Source organism: Oncorhynchus masou, chromosome 22 (assembly GCF_036934945.1).
Source record: "Oncorhynchus masou masou isolate Uvic2021 chromosome 22, UVic_Omas_1.1, whole genome shotgun sequence".
Classification (NCBI taxonomy): domain Eukaryota; kingdom Metazoa; phylum Chordata; class Actinopteri; order Salmoniformes; family Salmonidae; genus Oncorhynchus; species Oncorhynchus masou.
In genome coordinates, this window is record NC_088233.1 from 8,994,816 (window position 1) to 9,016,715 (window position 21,900).

At 45.2% G+C, this 21,900-nt stretch overlaps 1 protein-coding gene across 1 annotated transcript in view; it reads right to left on the reverse strand.

Moving 5' to 3' along the window:
* Positions 1-21,866, reverse strand: part of LOC135508965 (transmembrane and coiled-coil domain protein 3-like) — a 51,525-nt gene extending 29,659 nt beyond the window's left edge. The window contains exon 1 of the mRNA XM_064929208.1: positions 21,653-21,866. Coding sequence (XP_064785280.1) covers positions 21,653-21,799 — 147 coding nt within the window. The 5' untranslated portion in view covers positions 21,800-21,866. The remainder of the gene's footprint in view (positions 1-21,652) is intronic.
* Positions 21,867-21,900: the final 34 nt, after the last annotated feature.

Here is a 21,900-nt window from a genome sequence, read left to right on the forward strand (position 1 = left end):
GCCTCAGTGGAACGAGGGAGAGGGGGAAGGAGAGAGAGACAGACACACCACTCTGCCCTGCTGCTAGAGACATCCCTCTAGCTAGCCTCAGTGGAATGAGGGAGAGGGGGAAGGAGAGAGAGACAGACACCACTCTGCCCTGCTGCTAGAGACATCCCTCTAGCTAGCCTCAGTGGAACGAGGGAGAGGGGGAAGGAGAGAGAGACAGACACACCACTCTGCCCTGCTGCTAGAGACATCCCTCTAGCTAGCCTCAGTGGAACGAGGGAGAGGGGAAGGAGAGAGAGACAGACACACCACTCTGCCCTGCTGCTAGAGACATCCCTCTAGCTAGCCTCAGTGGAACGAGGGAGAGGGGAAGGAGAGAGAGACAGACACACCACTCTGCCCTGCTGCTAGAGACATCCCTCTAGCTAGCCTCAGTGGAACGAGGGAGAGGGGGAAGGAGAGAGAGACAGACACACCACTCTGCCCTGCTGCTAGAGACATCCCTCTAGCTAGCCTCAGTGGAATGAGGGAGAGGGGAAGGAGAGAGAGACAGACACACCACTCTGCCCTGCTGCTAGAGACATCCCTCTAGCTAGCCTCAGTGGAACGAGGGAGAGGGAGAAGGAGAGAGAGACAGACACACCACTCTGCCCTGCTGCTAGAGACATCCCTCTAGCTAGCCTCAGTGGAACGAGGGAGAGGGGGAAGGAGAGAGAGACAGACACACCACTCTGCCCTGCTGCTAGAGACATCCCTCTCGCTAGCCTCAGTGGAACGAGGGAGAGGGGGAAGGAGAGAGAGACAGACACACCACTCTGCCCTGCTGCTAGAGACATCCCTCTAGCTAGCCTCAGTGGAACGAGGGAGAGGGGGAAGGAGAGAGAGACAGACACACCACTCTGCCCTGCTGCTAGAGACATCCCTCTAGCTAGCCTCAGTGGAACGAGGGAGAGGGAGAAGGAGAGAGAGACAGACACACCACTCTGCCCTGCTGCTAGAGACATCCCTCTAGCTAGCCTCAGTGGAACGAGGGAGAGGGGGAAGGAGAGAGAGACAGACACACCACTCTGCCCTGCTGCTAGAGACATCCCTCTAGCTAGCCTCAGTGGAACGAGGGAGAAGGAGAGAGAGACAGACACTCCACTCTGCCCTGCTGCTAGAGACATCCCTCTAGCTAGCCTCAGTGGAACGAGGGCTCAGTGGAGGGGGAAGGAGAGAGAGACAGACACACCACTCTGCCCTGCTGCTAGAGACATCCCTCTAGCTAGCCTCAGTGGAACGAGGGAGAGGGAGAAGGAGAGAGAGACAGACACACCACTCTGCCCTGCTGCTAGAGACATCCCTCTAGCTAGCCTCAGTGGAACGAGGGAGAGGGGGAAGGAGAGAGAGACAGACACACCACTCTGCCCTGCTGCTAGAGACATCCCTCTAGCTAGCCTCAGTGGAACGAGGGAGAGGGGGAAGGAGAGAGAGACAGACACACCACTCTGCCCTGGAACAAGGGAGAGGGGGAAGGAGAGAGAGAGAGACAGACACACCACTCTGCCCTGGAACGAGGGAGAGGGGGAAGGAGAGAGAGAGAGACAGACACACTCGTCTGCCCTGCTGCTAGAGACATCCTGCTAACTAGCGATGGGGGAAAAATAGATACAGTTACATATCAATACTATTTTGGACAATATTATATTGTTATTTTGATCGATTTGCTAGGTAGTGTTAGCTCGCGCTAATCGGCTGTACCTGCACCAAAACTGGTATTTGTCATCCTATAACTTGTCCTCCATCTTCTTTATAAAAAATAGTTAGCCAACATGATTTCAGCACTTTTATTTCCCTTACTTTTATGGCTCTCTTGTCTCTCTGCAGCAGACATATACTGAGCAATATGTTAGGAACATGGGACGTGGACTAGACCTAACACACATGGGATGTGGACTAGACCTAACACACATGGGACGTGGACTAGACCTAACACACATGGGATGTGGACTAGACCTAACACACATGGGACGTGGACTAGACCTAACACACATGGGACGTGGACTAGACCTAACACACATGGGACGTGGACTAGACCTAACACACATGGGATGTGGACTAGACCTAATACACATGGGACGTGGACTAGACCTAATACACATGGGATATGGATAGACCTAGCACACATGGGATGTGGACTAGACCTAACACACATGGGATATGGACAGACCTAACACACATGGGACGTGGACTAGACCTAACACACATGGGATGTGGACTAGACCTAACACACATGGGACGTGGACTAGACCTAACACACATGGGATGTGGACTAGACCTAACACACATGGGACGTGGACTAGACCTAATACACATGGGATATGGATAGACCTAGCACACATGGGACGTGGACTAGACCTAACACACATGGGATGTGGACTAGACCTAACACACATGGGATGTGGAAAGACCTAACACACATGGGATGTGGACTAGACCTAACACACATGGGATGTGGACTAGACCTAACACACATGGGACGTGGACTAGACCTAACACACATGGGACGTGGACTAGACCTAATACACATGGGATGTGGACTAGACCTAATACACATGGGATGTGGACTAGACCTAACACACATGGGACGTGGACTAGACCTAACACACATGGGATGTGGACTAGACCTAATACACAGACGGCCAACCTGGTTCATTCAGGAACTAATCAACAGCATATTAACAACACATATGTAGGGTGACCTTTCAACACAAAGCCCTGCCAGAAGCCCTGCTCTCCCCTGTGGACTGACAGAGCACAGAGTGGAATCTCTTTTAGACCGGGTTAAATACTGCTGTCTCTATTAGACTAAATGAAGTCGAAAATACTTCTTAAAGGGGGTGAACTCAACTTTAATATGTCTCCTCCATGTCGACAGCATCCTCATTTTCCAAACTTGCTGACCTACATATAGAGCCTACATATAGGGCCTACATATAGGATCTACATATAGGGCCTACATATAGGATCTACATATAGGATCAACATATAGGATATACATATAGGATCTACATATAGGGCCTACATATAGGATCTACATATAGGATCTACATATAGGATCTACATATAGGGCCTACATATAGGATCTACATATAGGGCCTACATATAGGATCTACATATAGGGCCTACATATAGGATCTACATATAGGATCTACATATAGGATCTACATATAGGATCTACATATAGGGCCTACATATAGGATCTACATATAGGATCTACATATAGGATCTACATATAGGGCCTACATATAGGATCTACATATAGGCTCTACATATAGGATCTACATATAGGATCTACATATAGGATCTACATAAAGGGCCTACATATAGGCTCTACATATAGGATCTACATATAGGATCTACATATAGGATCTACATAAAGGGCCTACATATAGGATCTACATATAGGATCTACATATAGTATCTACATATAGGGCCTACATATAGGCTCTACATATAGGATCTACATATAGGATCTACATATAGGATCTACATAAAGGGCCTACATATAGGATCTACATATAGGATCTACATATAGGATCTACATAAAGGGCCTACATATAGGCTCTACATATAGGATCTACATATAGGATCTACATATAGGATCTACATAAAGGGCCTACATATAGGATCTACATATAGGATCTACATATAGGATCTACATATAGGATCTACATATAGGATCTACATATAGGATCTACATATAGGATCTACATATAGGATCTACATAAAGGGCCTACATATAGGATCTACATATAGGATCTACATATAGGATCTACATATAGGATCTACATATAGGATCTACATATAGGATCTACATATAGGATCTACATATAGGATCTACATAGTAAAAACAGGAAAACAGTGAGTGGAAATCGACTCTAACCTTAAACGACAAAAAAGGAGGGAAAAAAGGGATGAATGCTGCATTGAGACCAGAAAATCAAGAGGCAACATCTAGACTTAGACCTCCAGCCATGTGTATCATATAGACTAGACTTAGACCTCCAGCCATGTGTATCATATAGACTAGACTTAGACCTCCAGCCATGTGTATCATATAGACTAGACTTAGACCTCCAGCCATGTGTATCATATAGACTAGACTTAGACCTCCAGCCATGTGTATCATATAGACTAGACTTAGACCTCCAGCCATGTGTATCATATAGACTAGACTTAGACCTCCAGCCATGTGTATCATATAGACTAGACTTAGACCTCCAGCCATGTGTATCATATAGACTAGACTTAGACCTCCAGCCATGTGTATCATATAGACTAGACTTAGACCTCCAGCCATGTGTATCATATAGACTAGACTTAGACCTCCAGCCATGTGTATCATATAGACCAGACCTACTGTAGACCTCCAGCCATGTGTATCATATAGACTAGACTTAGACCTCCAGCCATGTGTATCATATAGACTAGACTTAGACCTCCAGCCATGTGTATCATATAGACTAGACTTAGACCTCCAGCCATGTGTATCATATAGACTAGACTTAGACCTCCAGCCATGTGTATCATATAGACCAGACCTACTGTAGACCTCCAGCCATGTGTCATGTCTTGTTATGTCTGTTCCTGTCCTTTCTCTTCACTCTCTCTCTCTGCTGGTCTTTTTAGGTTACCTTCTCTGTCTCTCATTCCTCAGCTGTTCTACATCTGCCCTAACTAGCTCTTTCACTCTTCCCCACCTGTTCTCTCTTCCCCCTCTGATTAGGTCTCTATTTCTCTCTCTGTTCCTGCTACTTTCGTGGTCTGATTCTTGTTTGTGTTTTTTGATGCCAGAAGCAAGCTGTCGTCTCGTTTGCTTCCACCTTGTCCTGTCCTGTCGGAGTCTGCCTGGCAGGTGTATCCTGCACTATACTAACGTTCTTTTGTTCCGCTGACAACGTTGGAAGAGGATTTATGCCATTCCTGTTTTTTCATTAAAGAACTCTGTTTTCTGTTAAAACCGCTTTTGGGTCTTCACTCAAGTTCATAACAGAAGAATCAGACCAAGAATGGACCCAGCGGCTCCGGACCCTTTTCACTCCGCCGTCGAGATCCAGGGAGCGATGCTAGGCAGACACGAGGAGGAATTGTCTGCTGCTCGACATGCCGTTGAGACCCTGGCCGTCCAAGTCTCCGACCTCACAAGACAGGTTCACCAACTCCACCTCGATCCACCGCCCACTTCCAGGGTTTCCGAGTCTCCGGAGCCCAGGATCAACAACCCGCCGTGTTACTCTGGGGAGCCCACTGAGTGCCGCTCATTCCTCACTCAGTGTGATGTGGTGTTCTCTCTCCAGCCCAACACTTACTCCAGGAGCGCAGCCCGCATCGCCTACGTCATTTCTCTCCTTACCGGACGGGCGCGTGAGTGGGGCACGGCAGTCTGGGAGGCGAAGGCTGAGTGTATTAACCAGTATCAAGACTTTAAGGAGGAGATGATACGGGTTTTTGACCGTTCTGTTTTTGGGGAGGAGGCTTCCAGGGCCCTGTCTTCCCTATGTCAGGGGAATCGATCCATAACGGATTATTCTATTGAGTTTCGCACTCTCGCTGCCTCAAGTGACTGGAACGAGCCGGCTTTGCTCGCTCGTTTTCTGGAGGGTCTCCTCTTCGAGGTTAAGGACGAGATCCTCTCCCGGGAGGTTCCTTCCAGTCTGGACTCCTTAATAGCTCTCGCTATTCGCATAGAGCGACGGTTTGATCTTCGTCGCCGAGCTCGTGGAAAGGAGCTCGCGTTCTCCGCTGCTCCCCTCTCCACATCACTGCCACCTGCCGCATCACTGCCACCCTCCTCCGCCGGCTCGGATGCTGAGCCTATGCAGCTGGGGGGTATCCGCATCTCGGCCAAGGAGAAGGACCGGAGAATCACCAATCGCCTCTGTCTCTACTGCGGCTCCGCTGGTCATTTTGTCACCTCATGTCCAGTAAAAGCCAGAGCTCATCAGTAAGAGGAGGGCTACTGGTGAGCGCAACTACTCAGGCCTCTCCTTCTGGATCACGCACTACTTTTCCGGTCCATCTCCGCTGGCCCGGTTCATCTGCTTCCTGCAGTGCCTTGATAGACTCTGGGGCGGAGGGCTGTTTTATGGACGAGACCTGGGCTCGGGAACATGACATTCCTCTCAGACAGTTAGGGAGCCCACGGCCTTGTTCGCTTTAGATGGTAGTTCTCTCCCCAAGATTCAGCGTGAGACGCTGCCTTTAACCCTCACTGTCTCTGGTAATCATAGCGAAACCATTTCTTTTTTAATTTTTCGTTCACCTTTTACACCTGTTGTTTTGGGTCATCCCTGGCTAGTGCGCCATAACCCTTCTATTAATTGGTCTAGTAATACTATCCTATCCTGGAATGTTTCTTGTCATGTAACCTGTTTAATGTCTGCTATCCCTCCTGTTTCCTCTGTCTCTACTTCACAGGAGGAGCCTGGCGATTTGACAGGGGTGCCGGAGGAGTATCACGATCTGCGCACGGTGTTCAGTCGTTCCAAGGCCACTTCTCTCCCTCCACACCGGTCGTATGACTGTAGTATTGATCTCCTTCCGGGAACTACTCCCCCCGGGGTAGATTATACTCTCTGTCGGCTCCCGAACGTAAGGCTCTCGAGGATTATTTGTCGGTTTCGCTCAACGCCGGTACCATTGTCTCCTCCTCCTCTCCCGCCGGAGCGGGGTTTTTTTTTGTTCAGAAGAAGGACGGGTCCCTGCGCCCATGCGTGGATTATCGAGGGCTGAATGACATAACAGTTAAGAATCGTTATCCGCTTCCTCTTATGTCTTCAGCCTTCGAGATCCTGCAGGGAGCCAGGTTTTTCACCAAATTGGACCTTCGTAACGCCTACCATCTCGTGCGCATCAGGGAGGGGGACGAGTGGAAGACGGCGTTTAACACTCCGTTAGGGCACTTTGAATACCGGGTTCTTCCTTTCGGCCTCGTTAACGCTCCAGCTGTCTTTCAGGCACTAGTTAACGACGTCCTGAGAGACATGCTGAACATTTTTGTTTTCGTTTACATGGACGATATCCTGATTTTTTTCTCCGTCTCTCTCGATTCATGTTCAGCACGTGCGACGCGTCCTCCAGCGCCTTTTGGAGAACTGTCTTTATGTGAAGGCTGAGAAGTGCATTTTTCATGCCGCCTCTGTCCCTTTTCTCGGTTCCGTTATTTCCGCTGAGGGCATTAAGATGGATCCCGCTAAGGTCCAGGCTGTCATTGATTGGCCCGTTCCTAAGTCACGCGTCGAGCTGCAGCGCTTTCTGGGCTTCGCTAATTTCTATCGTCGTTTCATCCGTAATTTCGGTCAGGTGGCAGCTCCCCTCACAGCCCTTACTTCTGTTAAGACGTGCTTTAAGTGGTCCGTTTCCGCCCAGGGAGCTTTTGATCTTCTTAAGAATCGTTTTACATCCGCTCCTATTCTTGTTACACCTGACATCTCTAGCCAGTTTGTTGTTGAGGTTGACGCGTCAGAGGTGGGCGTGGGAGCCATTCTTTCTCAGCGCTCTCTCTCTGACGGCAAGGTCCATCCTTGCGCGTTTTTCTCTCATCGCTTATCGCCGTCAGAACGTAACTATGATGTTGGTAATCGCGAACTGCTCGCCATCCGCTTAGCCCTAGGCGAATGGCGACAGTGGTTGGAGGGGGCGACCGTTCCTTTTGTCGTTTGGACTGACCATAGGAACCTTGAGTACATCCGTTCAGCCAAACGACTTAATGCGCGTCAGGCTCGTTGGGCTCTGTTTTTCGCTCGTTTCGAGTTTGTTATTTCTTATCGTCCGGGCTCAAAAACACCAAGCCTGATGCTTTATCTCGTCTCTTCAGTTCTTCTGAGGTCTCCACCGACCCCGAGGGGATTCTCCCTGACGGGCGTGTTGTCGGGTTGACTGTCTGGGGAATTGAGAGGCAGGTAAAGCAAGCACTCGCTCACACTCCGTCGCCGCGAGCTTGTCCTAGGAACCTTCTGTTCGTTCCCGTTCCTCCTCGTCCGGCCGTTCTTCAGTGGGCCCACTCTGCCAAGTTAGCCGGCCACCCCGGCGTTCGGGGTACGCTCGCTTCCATTCGCCAGCGTTTCTGGTGGCCCACTCGGGAACGTGACGCGCGTCGATTTGTCGCCGCTTGTTCGGTCTGCGCGCAGACTAAATCTGGGAACTCTCCTCCTGCCGGCCGTCTCAGACCGCTTCCCATTCCCTCTCGACCGTGGTCTCACATCGCTTTAGATTTTATCCCCGGACTGCCTTCATCAGCGGGGAAGACAGTTATTCTTACGGTTGTCGATAGATTCTCTAAGGCGGCTCATTTCATTCCTCTCGATAAGCTCCCTTCTGCTAAGGAGACGGCTCAGATCATTATCGAGAATGTTTTCCGAATTCATGGCCTTCCGTCTGACGTCGTTTCCGACAGAGGCCCGCAGTTCACGTCTCAATTTTGGAGGGAGTTTTGCCGTTTGATTGGGGCTTCCGTCAGTCTCTCGTCCGGCTTTCATCCCCAGTCTAACGGTCAAGCCGAACGGGCCAATCAGACTGTTGGACGCATTTTACGCAGTCTTTCTTTTCGTAACCCTGCGTCTTGGTCAGAACAGCTCCCCTGGGCAGAGTACGCCCACAACTCGCTTCCCTCGTCTGCTACCGGTCTATCCCCTTTTCAGTGTAGCCTCGGGTACCAGCCTCCGCTGTTCTCATCTCAGCTCGCCGAGTCCTGCGTCCCCTCCGCTCAGGCTTTTGTCCAGCGTTGCGAGCGCACCTGGAAGGGGGTCAGGTCGGCACTTTGCCGTAATAGGGCGCAGACTGTGAGGGCCGCTAATAAGCGTAGGACCAAGAGTCCTAGATATTGTTGCGGTCAGAGAGTATGGCTCTCCACTCAGAACCTTCCCCTTAAGACAGCTTCTCGCAAGTTGGCCCCGCGGTTCATTGGTCCGTTCCGTATTTCCCAGGTCATTAATCCTGTCGCAGTGCGACTTCTTCTCCCCGCTATCTTCGTCGCGTTCACCCGGTCTTCCATGTCTCCTGTGTTAAGCCCGTTCTTCGCGCCCCCGCTCGTCCCTCCCCATCCCATCCTTGTCGAGGGCGCACCCATCTACAGGGTTCGTAAGATTTTGGACATGCGCCCTCGGGGCCGTGGTCATCAGTACCTAGTGGATTGGGAGGGGTACGGTCCTGAGGAGAGGAGTTGGGTTCCCTCTCGGGACGTGCTGGACCGTTCGCTGATCGATGATTTCCTCCGTTGCCGCCAGGTTTCCTCCTCGAGTGCGCCAGGAGGCGCTCGGTGAGTGGGGGGGGGTACTGTCATGTCTTGTTATGTCTGTTCCTGTCCTTTCTCTTCACTCTCTCTCTCTGCTGGTCTTTTTAGGTTACCTTCTCTGTCTCTCATTCCTCAGCTGTTCTACATCTGCCCTAACTAGCTCTTTCACTCTTCCCCACCTGTTCTCTCTTCCCCCTCTGATTAGGTCTCTATTTCTCTCTCTGTTCCTGCTACTTTCGTGGTCTGATTCTTGTTTGTGTTTTTTGATGCCAGAAGCAAGCTGTCGTCTCGTTTGCTTCCACCTTGTCCTGTCCTGTCGGAGTCTGCCTGGCAGGTGTATCCTGCACTATACTAACGTTCTTTTGTTCCGCTGACAACGTTGGAAGAGGATTTATGCCATTCCTGTTTTTTCATTAAAGAACTCTGTTTTCTGTTAAAACCGCTTTTGGGTCTTCACTCAAGTTCATAACACCATGTGTATCATATAGACCAGATCTACTGTAGACCTCCAGCCATGTGTATCATATAGACCAGACCTACTGTAGACCTCCAGCCATGTGTACAGTCTGAAATGATTGACATCCTTGATAAAGATGAGCAAAAATTACAGTATAAAATATAATTCAAACACTGAGCTACGTATATTGTATGCAAAAAAATACTACCACTAATACAATTGTTCAGAGACATTTTTTGTTTAACAAGCATTTTTTTTCAAAATTATTGGCACACCTGTTTATTGGCACGCCTGTTTATTGGCACGCCTGTTTATTGGCACGCCTGTTTATTGGCACGCCTGAAAGGAAAGGAGGAAAGCAAGTTTCAAGTTTAAATTAGCGGTCGACTGATTATGATTTTTCAACGCCGATACCGATTATTGGAGGACCCAAAAAATCCAATACCGATTAATCTGCCGTTTTTATTTTTTTAATATATATATATATATATATATATATATATATTTGTAATAATGACAATTACAACAACACTGAATGAACACTTATTTTAATTGGATATAATACATCAATAAAATCAATTTAGTCTCAAATAAATAAATGTTCAATTTGGTTTACATAATGCAAAAACAAAGTGTTGGAGAAAAAAGTAAAAGTGCAATATGTGCCATGTAAAAAAGCTAACATTTAAGTTCCTTGCTCAGAACATATGAAAGCTGGTGTTTTTTTTCACCTGAGGTAAGTAGTTTCAGGTTGTAGTTATTATAGGAATTATAGGACTATTTCTCTCTATTCCATTTGTATTTCATAAACCTTTGACTATTGGATGCTCTAATATGTACTTTAGTATTGCCAGCCTAATCTCTGGAGTTGATTGGCTTGAAGTCATAAACAGTGCAATGCTTGAAGCACAGTGAAGAGCTGCTGGCAAATGCAGGAAAGTGCTGTTTGAATACATGCTTACGAGCCTGCTGCTGCCTACCACCGCTCAGTCAGATCTATCAAATCATAGACTTAATTATAATAATAATAATAATACACAGAAATACGAGCCTTAGGTCATTAATATGGTCAAATCCAGAAACTATGATTTCGAAAACAAAATGTTTATTCTTTCAGTGAAATACGGACCGTTCCGTATTTTATCTAACGGGTGGCATCAGTCTAAATATTGCTGTTACATTGCACAACCTTCAATGTTATGTCATAGTTATGTACAATTCTGGCAAATTAATTACGGTCTTTGTTAGGAAGAAATGGTCTTCACACATTTCGCAACGAGCCTGGGGGCCCAAACCGCTGTATATACCCTGATTCTGCTTGCACAGAACGCAAGAGAAGTGACACAATTTCCCTAGTTAAAATAAATATTAACTAAATATGCAGGTTTAAAAATGTATACTTGTGTATTGATTTTAAGAAAGGCATTGATGTTTATGGTTAGGTACACATTGGTGCAAAGACAGTTATTTTTTCACGAATGCACTTGTTAAATCACCCGTTTGGCGAAGTAGGCTGTGATTCAATGATAAATTAACAGGCACCGAATCGATTATATGCAACACAGGACAAGCTAGATGAACTAGTAAAATCATCAACCATGTGTAGTCAACTAGTGATTATGTTAAGATTGATTGTTTTTTATAAGATATGTTTAATGCTAGCTAGCACCTTACCTTGGCTCCTTGCTGCACTCGAATAACAGGTGGTCAGCCTGCCACGCAGTCTCCTTGTGGAGTGCAATGTAATCGGCCATAATCGATGTCCAATAATGCAGATTACCGATTATTATGAAAACTTGAAATCGGCCCTAATTAATCGGCCATTCCGATTAATCGGTCGACCTCTAGTTTAAATTGTTTATTTTTTTTATTTAACCTTTATATAACTAGCCAAGTAAGTTAAGAACAAATGTTTATTTAGAATGACGACCTACCCCCGGCCAAACCCGGACGACACTGGGCCAATTGTGCGCCGAGCTACGGGACTCCCAATCACGGCAAGATGTGATGCAGCCTGGATTCGAACCAGGGACTGTAGTGCGCACAAGTATAGTGAAATGCCTTTCTTGCAATCTCTAAACCCAACAATGCAGTAATCAATATCAATGTAGTACTGAAAATAACAAGGTAGAACAAAAACACAAGACGAATAGAAAATAGAAATCAGATTTGTTGTCTTATATGACCTGAAGAAGACACAGGTCATCCTCTTCCTCGTCGGACTGCCTCCTGAGTGGTTTTTCCACTACACAGGGTTTGCTCCAATACCATATCTACAATGTGCAGGGATACTGGAGTGATAGAGGTAGATATGTATAGGGGTAAGGTGACTAGGCATCGGGATATATGATAAACAGAGTAGCAGCAGCGTATTATTTGTATTTATTATGGATCCCCATTAATTCCTGCCAAGGCAGCAGCTACTCTTCCTGGTGTCCGGCAGAATTAAGGCAGTTATACCATTTTAAAAACATCACAATACATTCATTACAGAATTCCCAACACACTAAGTGTGTGCCCTCAGGCCCATACTCCACTACCACATATCTAAAACACAAAATCCATGTGTCCGTGTGTGTCTAGTGCGTATGTCATCATGTTACCATGTGTGTGTGTGTGTGTGTGTGTGTGTGTGTGTGTGTGTGTGTGTGTGTGTGTGTGTGTGTGTGTGTGTGTGTGTGTGTGTGTGTGTGTGTGTGTGTGTGTGTGTAGACTCCTGTGAGTGTACATGAAGACAGAATAAATCAAATTTCTAAAATATAAATACAATTCAAGGCTCAACTCAGATAGAGCGGGTAGCCATTTTTTTAAATAGCTATTTAGCAGTCTTATGGCTTGGGGATAGACACTGTTCAGGAGCCTGTTGGTGTCAGACTTGATGCACTGGTACTGCTTGACAAGCGGAAGCAGAGAGAACATTCTATGGCTTGGGTGTCTGGAGTAAACATGAATGAAGTGTGAGGAACTTAAAGAAATAATTAAGCACCAGTCCGACAGCTTGTGAATGTTGAAGCTGTAGTAGTATAGTATAGGAGTAGGTATAGTTATAAAGGCTTGTGAAAACCTGACTTCGCATAGATTAAGTACAGGTACATTCATTATCGGCAGAAAGAAGGAAGTTAAGCATAAACGTAAAGAAGTAAGGAGGTAACGAAGAAGAAGTGAGAGCCAGTCAGACAACTTACGAATTTGAAACTTTAATCGGTGTCATTAAGCATAACCGCTAGTTGAGTTATGACGTCTTAATATTGAGCTCTTAGTCAGTGGGGGATTATCAAGGTACATAACCACAGTTTGAGTTATAGGCCTTATAATGTTCAGCAGTATTGCATCCTGGTTAAAGTGTAAAGGCGTTCTTTGTTTGTCGAAAGAGAGTCGGACCGAAATGCAGCGTGTTGGTTACTCATGTTTTTTAATGAAACAAATGACGAATACATGAAAATAACTGAGACAAATACAAAACAACAAAACGTGAAACCTAATTACAGCCTATCTGGTGAAACTACACAGAGACAGGAACAATCACCCACGAAATACACAGTGAAACCCAGGCTACCTAAATACGGTTCCCTATCAGAGACAACAAGAATCACCTGACTCTGATTGAGAACCGCTTCAGGCAGCCAAACCTAAACTAAACACACCTCTAATCAACCACAATCCCAATGCCTACAAAAAACCCAATACGACAACACAATAACATAAAGCCATGTCACACCCTGGCCTGACCAACTAATTACTAAACTAAAACACAAAATACTAAGACCAAGGCGTGACATAAAGGTTGTCTGAAGAACAGGAAAGATAAGTAGGCTACAAGGTTATTATAGTAAACAAAAACTGAAACTAAAAAAATATAAATTGGAAAAACTATTTAGTGAACTGAAATTGAAAAATAAAATAAAAAAGTTAAACTAAAACAATCCTGAAACTATTATTTTTGGGTGCAAAAATACAACAAAAAAACATGATATATTATGTTTAGTTAGAGTTTTTCTTCATTCTAAACTTTGAGGAAAATCTAGAGAACGTCCTCTTGCTCAGTTGTGCACCGGGGCCTCCCACTCCTCTTTCTATTCTGGTTAGAAACAGTTTTCACGGTTCTGTGAAGGGAGTAGTACACAGCGTTGTACGAGATCTTCGGTTTTTTGGCAATTTCTCGTATGGAATAGCCTTCATTTCTCAGAAGAAGAATAGACTGACGAGTTTCAGAAGAAAGGTCTTTGTTTCTGGCCATTTTGAGCCTGTAATGGAACCCAGAAATGCTGATTCTCCAGATACTCAACTAGTCTAAAGAAGGCCAGTTTAATTGCTTCTTTAATCAGAACAACAGTTTTCAGCTGTGCTAACATAATTGCAAAAGGGTTTTCTAATGATCAATTAGCCTTTTAAATTATAAATTGGATTAGCTAACACAACGTGCCATTGGAACACAGGAGTGATGGTTGCTGATAATGGCCTTTGTACACTGTCATGACGTTGGCCTGGGGGTAGGTTTATGACAGTCATAAATACCTCTCCCCCATTTATCCTCTCTCTACCCTACTGATGTGACATTTGAAAATCCTTTGATTAACATAGAGATTCTGGGAACATCAGAAGGTGGGGGGAAATGAACTATATTCTGGTAATCCGACCAATGGAACATATGCGGTGGTACTTAATGAATATGATGTCAGTTCGGTTGTCATCTGAGACATTCTCATCAATGATAGGATGACATAAACTCTACAGTGGAAAGTCTGCACATTGTAGTTATCGGATTCACATGGAATTGTTGTTCAATTTAAATGTTTGAATATAAAATTATTGGTGAAGAGATGAAATGTAATTTTAGCTTCCAAATGAGAGATTTGGGTTTTCATAAGGTTAGGGCTCTGCTCAATCAGTGGCCCGCCCCTGTGAAGAGACATGGGTTATAAAACTTTTCAAACACACCCTTCTCGCTCCACTATATAAAGCCTTGACGAAAATGTAACCTCCTGTTCCAAGTACGTGAGGTCTGCAGCCTCTGCGTTAAAAGGACTAACATGTCAACGACAGAACTAAGCCAACCTCAGTGCGAGCTTCGGTTGCGAATGGTATGAACTTTGAACTCTTATTCACTACAGAAGTGATACCTCCTAGCCGTTGAGTTAGCAACAGCAGCTGCAAATGTGAGCTAGGAAAGAACAGACAGAGTACCTGTCTACCACACAACGACGTTACTACAACGTATCCAATTGACCACCAGAGACATTCTTCAAAGGACTCGGTTGGGCAACATGGCCTTCCATCTACCACCAACCTACCAAAGCGCAGCTAAGAGTAAATATTTATTGCATTTTCCTTTTCCAAATGGGCGGTAATTTAGAATGCATAAGATACTGTATTTACGATAGAGACATCGCTTCTCCCTTTGTTCTTCATGTCTTCCCGCTCTTTCACTCAAACCCAGCCCCCTTTTCTTTGTGTAACCAGCTGTCATATCTGTTCCGCCCGCTCCGGACGTTTTCCTTCATGATATAATTTGTAATCAAGGTATGATTCATTCTTTGTATATGTAATTCTGTGTGATTAGTTAGGTATTTAGTAAATAAATAATTAAACTCTATTTTGCATTGCTGATTCAACTTGTTAGCCAGGGTTCTTGAAGATAACCAATAATTTACAACTTTCAGATGAGACTGAATTAAGGTGACGATTAATATTGACTGCTATTGATGTAAAATATTACTAGGTCTTTAAGAGTTTATTCGGAAGATAACAGCTCTATAAATATTATTTTGTGGTGCCCCGACTCTCTAGTTAATTACATGATTAGCTCAATCAGGTAATATTAATTACGGAGAAAGGATTTTATAGAATAGCCGAAAACACGACAACGCCTATGTAGATATGTCATCGTTTCCAGCTACAATAGTAATTTACAACATTAACAATGTCTACACTGTATTTCTGATCAATTTTATGTCATTTGAATGGAGAAAAAAAATGCTTTTCTTTCAAAAACAAGGAAATATCTAAGTGACCCCAAACTTTTTAATGGTAGTATATATATATTCTTATTCCATTCCTTTACTTAGATTTATGTGTATTAGGTTGTTGTCGTGGAATTGTTAGATTACCATGTTAGATATTGCTGCACTGTCGGAACTAGGAGCACAAGAATTTCGCTAAACTCGCAATAACATCTGCTAACCATGTGTATGTGACCAATACAATTTGATTTGATTGCATCTGAGGTCACTGTCCATTTGAAAGGTCAACCTGGCAGGGCATTAAGTGACCTGTGTGAGCTAAATACCTGGAAAAGGTCAAAGGGGAAATGTTTACTATGTCACCTCTCCAGTTCTGGCAGGTAAGAATGGTTGTTTATTCTAATCTGTTCTCTGTGGCAGTGGATCTGGTTTCTGTCCCTGCATCCCAAGCATTTGTGGAGAGACTATTCAGCCTGTCATCAGACTTGAGAAACAGAACAACCACCTCTCTGGAACACAAGAGTCTTCTTGAAGATAAACCAGGAAATCGTGTTTGGTTGAACGGAAACACCCCCCCCCCACACACACACACACACACACACACACACACACACACACACAAACACAAGCTGGCTGTGACATGATAGATTTGTGAAGAGGTGTTGTATTGTTTATGTTTTTTGCCGTTGTTGCAGGTGTTTTCATAAACCCTATTTGAAGGGGTCAGTGATACGTTTAATATTACATAGACATAACTTTACATAACATTAATTTGTTGTTTCCTCTGTCAGATAAACGTACTTGATTATTCTTACATCTTCTACTAAAGTAAAAACAAAGAGTGCTTTAAATCCAAGTCACTTTATGATAGTTTTCATATTTAAACCTAACCAAACCTATGTCCTGACCATGGAGTTGTATAGAATCCTCTTGCGGCCAAAAGTCTGTGTTAGCATAGGTAGTGTCATTGAGGACTTTCGCCAGTTTGATTTAGTTAACTGGGCGGGACTTCCAACTTCATTGGCTAATCCCTCCTGATGTCCCAGTTGGCATGACTTGATGACCCAGTTGGCATGACTTGATGACCCAGTTGGCATGACTTGATGACCCAGTTGGCATGACTTGATGACCCAGTTGGCATGACTTGGTGTCCCGGCTGGCATGACTTGATGACCCAGTTGGCATGACTTGATGAGCCAGTTGGCATGACTTGATGAGCCAGTTGGCATGACTTGGTGTCCCGGCTGGCATGACTTGATGAGACAGTTGGCATGACTTGATGACCCAGTTGGCATGACTTGGTGTCCCGGCTGGCATGACTTGATGAGACAGTTGGCATGACTTGGTGTCCCGGCTGGCATGACTTGATGAGCCAGTTGGCATGACTTGATGAGCCAGTTGGCATGACTTGATGAGCCAGTTGGCATGACTTGGTGTCCCGGCTGGCATGAGTTGATGAGCCAGTTGGCATGACTTGATGAGCCAGTTGGCATGACTTGGTGTCCCGGCTGGCATGACTTGATGTCCCGGCTGGCATGACTTGATGAGCCAGTTGGCATGACTTGGTGTCCCAGCTGGCATGACTTGATGAGACAGTTGGCATGACTTGATGAGCCAGTTGGCATGACTTGGTGTCCCGGCTGGCATGACTTGATGAGCCAGTTGGCATGACTTGATGAGCCAGTTGGCATGACTTGGTGTCCCGGGTGGCATGACTTGATGAGCCAGTTGGCATGACTTGATGAGCCAGTTGGCATGACTTGGTGTCCCGGCTGGCATGACTTGATGAGCCAGTTGGCATGACTTGATGAGCCAGTTGGTATGACTTGATGAGCCAGTTGGCATGACTTGATGAGCCAGTTGGCATGACTTGGTGTCCCGGCTGGCATGAGTTGATGAGCCAGTTGGCATGACTTGATGAGCCAGTTGGCATGACTTGGTGTCCCGGCTGGCATGACTTGGTGTCCCGGCTGGCATGACTTGATGAGCCAGTTGGCATGACTTGATGAGCCAGTTTGCATGACTTGGTGTCCCAGCTGGCATGACTTGATGAGCCAGTTGGCATGACTTGATGAGACAGTTGGCATGACTTGGTGTCCCGGCTGGCATGACTTGATGAGCCAGTTGGCATGACTTGATGAGCCAGTTGGCATGACTTGATGAGCCAGTTGGCATGACTTGGTGTCCCGGCTGGCATGACTTGATGAGCCAGTTGGCATGACTTGATGAGCCAGTTGGCATGACTTGGTGTCCCGGCTGGCATGACTTGATGAGCCAGTTGGCATGACTTGATGAGCCAGTTGGCATGACTTGATGAGCCAGTTGGCATGACTTGATGACCCGGTTGGCATGACTTGATGAGCCAGTTGGCATGACTTGGTGTCCCGGCTGGCATGACTTGATGTCCCAGTTGGCATGACTTGATGACCCGGTTGGAATGACTTGATGACCCGGTTGGCATGATGTGATGACCCGGTTGGAGTCGTGACAGCCTGGTCATCAGGAGGGATCAACCAATTCATTTTACTTGTGAAGAAGAAAATTGACTATTTAAGACGCCGATGGCCGCCTCAATGGCGCTGCCCATGCTCTCATAGACACCATAGTGACACAGATATAGAGATTTATGTCTATCGCCTTATGTCTTACTGACCCCCCAGTGGTGAGAAGTGGCATCCTAAAAACACATAAATGGCTCCTCCCTCCCTCCCCCCTTCCTCCCTCCCCATCCTCCCTGCCTCCCTCCTCCTCCCCCCCGCTCCGCCCTCTCTCCCTCTAAGTAGCATATGCTACTTTCTGTCATTAACACTAAAACTGAAGAAATATACAAAATAAATAGAAATGTTTTATTTTAATCAAACTTAAACTAAATAACAAATTGTAAATCATGTCTGAAAATATTAAATCACAAAACTATATTAACCTTGGTAGGCTAAGGAATAAAACATGTATATCAATGCAGATACATTTGCCTATAAAGTATATCAAGCATAGGCCTACAGTTGGATTGCAGCCCAGTGCAATGCATTAAGGACATTGGTGTTAGACAGATCCACAGATGATGCAATCTCAATCGCATTCCACACCGCCCTTTCCCACACTGGACAAAAGGAACACCTATGTGAGAATGCTGTTCATTGATTACAGGTCAGCGTTCAACACCATAGTGCCCACAAAGCTCATCACTAAGCTAAGGATCCTGGGACTAAACACCTCCCTCTGCAACTGGATCCTGGACTTCCTGACGGGCCGCTCCCAGATGGTAAGGGTAGGCAACAACACATCTGCCACACTGATCCTCAACACAGGGGCCCCTCAAGGGTGCGTGCTTAGTCCCCTCCTGTACTCCCTGTTCACCCACCACAGCGTGGCCAAGAAAAACTCCAACACCGTCATTAAGTTTACTGACGACACAACAGTGGTAGGCCTGATCACCGACAATGATGAGACAGCCTATAGGGAGGAGGCAGTGTGGTAGTGTGGTGCCAGGACAACAACCTCTCACTCAACATGAGCAAGACAAAGGAGCTGATCATGGAATACTGGAAAAGGAGGGCCAAACACACCCCATTCACATCAACGGGACTGTAGTGGAGCGGGTCAAGAGTTTCAAGTACCTTGGTGTCCACATCACCAACAAACTATCATGGTCCAAACACACCAAGACAGTCATGAAGAGGGCACGACAAAATATTTCCCCCCTCAGGTGACTGAAAAGATTTGTCATGGGTCCCCAGATCCTCAGAAAGTTCTACAGCTAACTGGTTCTACTGGTTGCATCACCGCCTGGTATGGCAAATTCTCAGCATCCGACCGTAAGCCACTACAGAGGGTAGTGCATACGGCCCAGTACATCACTAGGGCCAAGCTTCCTGCCATCCAGGACCTATATACTAGGCGGTGTCAGAGGAAGGCCCAATTTGTTTTCAAAGACTCCGTCACCAGTCATAAACGTTTCTCTCTGCTACCTCACGGCAAGAGGTACCAGAGCGCCAAGTCTAGGTCCAAAAGGCTTCTTAACAGCTTCTACCCCCAAGCCATAAGACTACTGAACAATTAATCAAATGGCCACCAGGACTATTTACATTGACACCCCCCCCCCCTAATTTTAACACTGCTGCTACTTGCTGTTTATTATCTATGCACATAGTTACTTTACCCCTACCTTCATGTATTGACCTAGACTAACCTGTACCCCCGCACTCGGTTCCCGGTACCCAATGTTTATAGCCTCGTTATTGATATTTTATTGTGTTACTTTTTATTATTTTTTTTTTACCTTAGTTTATTTAGTAAATATTTTCTTAACTCTATTTCTTGACCTACATTGTTAGTTAAGGGCTTATAAGTCAGCATTTCACAATAAGGTCAACTACACCTGTTGTATTCGGCACATGTGACTAATACAATTTGACTTGAAGTGGGATCTGTGTAGCTATAATTGAGGTGATAAATTTCAACAGATGTTAATTTGTGACTCATATGGTGAAGGAGAGGTGAGACAGTAAGTGATGTAATAAAGGGAACTTGGACTTGACACCTTTTAACAACCAGGTCAAGACGTCACTCAGGTTCAAACATGATAAACAGCCTGGAAATAACCAGTCAGTCAACAATCAGTCAACAGTCCGTCAACAGTCATACAAATCAGTTAATCCATGAAATGTAATTTGCCCTGAAGGCACGATCGCTACAGCAGAAAGAGAAACAACTTGCTCTCGCTTTAACAGTTGAGTGATTTTCTGGTTTGTAATGTCTCCATAAACAATCACGAGACACTGTTTCCTCCTGCCTGGAGCACGGTGTGTGTGTGTGTGTGTGTGTGTGTGTGTGTGTGTGTGTGTGTGTGTGTGTGTGTGTGTGTGTGTGTGTGTGTGTGTGTGTGTGTGTGTGTGTGTGTGTATGTGTGTGTATGTGTGTGTGTGGGTGTGTATGTGTGTGTGTGGGTGTGTGTGTGTGTGTGTGTGTGTGTGTGTGTGTGTGTATGGGGCCTATAAGAGAAGACTGGTTTTGTTTTAGATTTGCATGATGGCCTAGTATTAGGATCAGTGTTCAACAATGACTTCCTTAATTGTGCCGCTCTGATATTTACAACCATTTAAATGCATCTTGAAATATAAGGTTGGTTTATCCTCTACTGTGAATAGGGTGTAAACTATCAATACATTTACCAAAGTGCTCAAGTCGTTTACATAATGTGCACAAGTCCATGTTATTCAATAAGACCCTGGGGGATTTGATTATCCTTGTACAGCTGTAACATTGTAATAACATGGAATGAGCTAAAACTATCCAGCTGTTAAAACATTTATCTGACTCATAACATGTCTATCCAGCTGTCATTTGGAGCAGTAACCATTGTAAGAGATCAGAACAGAAGAACAGAAAACGGTACAGAGAAGAGAGAACAGAACATTGCTTTGGACAACAGGAGAAGGGCATATTGCATTGAACCAAAACCATTCTACTATGTGTTGTTTTTTTTACTGTTAAAAAATAAAATCATAGTTAAATACAATTTTATTATTTTCTCAAATAGTAACCAAACATGTATTTGGCAATTCTGAATGGTATGATTGTGTTTAAAAAAATATATATATATTTATATATGTTAAAAATTTGAACAGGGCTGAAAATAATAGAAGACTAAATGAAAAGGAGGTAAACACCTCCAAGTTAACCTAAAATGTAATGAACACAAGCAATGGTACACAATGTAGCCTACATACTAGAGAGCCTCAAAACGCTAAGATAGCAGACCAATTCATGCGCGCAAAAGCCTACGTAAGAAATGAATGACCCAGTGAGTAAAATCAGATTTGATCAGATTTGAACGAAAACTGGGACACAGCAGGTGTTCGCATATTGATGCTTTCGCTGCATTATGTTGACGATACAGTACAATGCCTCCAATGTTTGAGCAGCGTAGGCTATGTGGAGTAGAATAAATAATGAAAAAAAAGTCGTTATTACCATTTCGTTCCGGCTGTTAAGGTATTTTTCGACTTCTGATAAACTTCTCACTGCTGAGTCAGCGGTGGCCATAATCATCGAGTCGGTCTCGCGATTGGGTTTAGGAATTTGAGTCGGTGTAGTGTTCCGTTCACGATGTTTCATCATTTGTAGTCTGACACGATCCTTGTCGACCGACCCTTCACACAGACTGATATGACCATTCTCTCTCTCTCCTTCCCAAGCCGAAAACACTAAACAATGTGCAC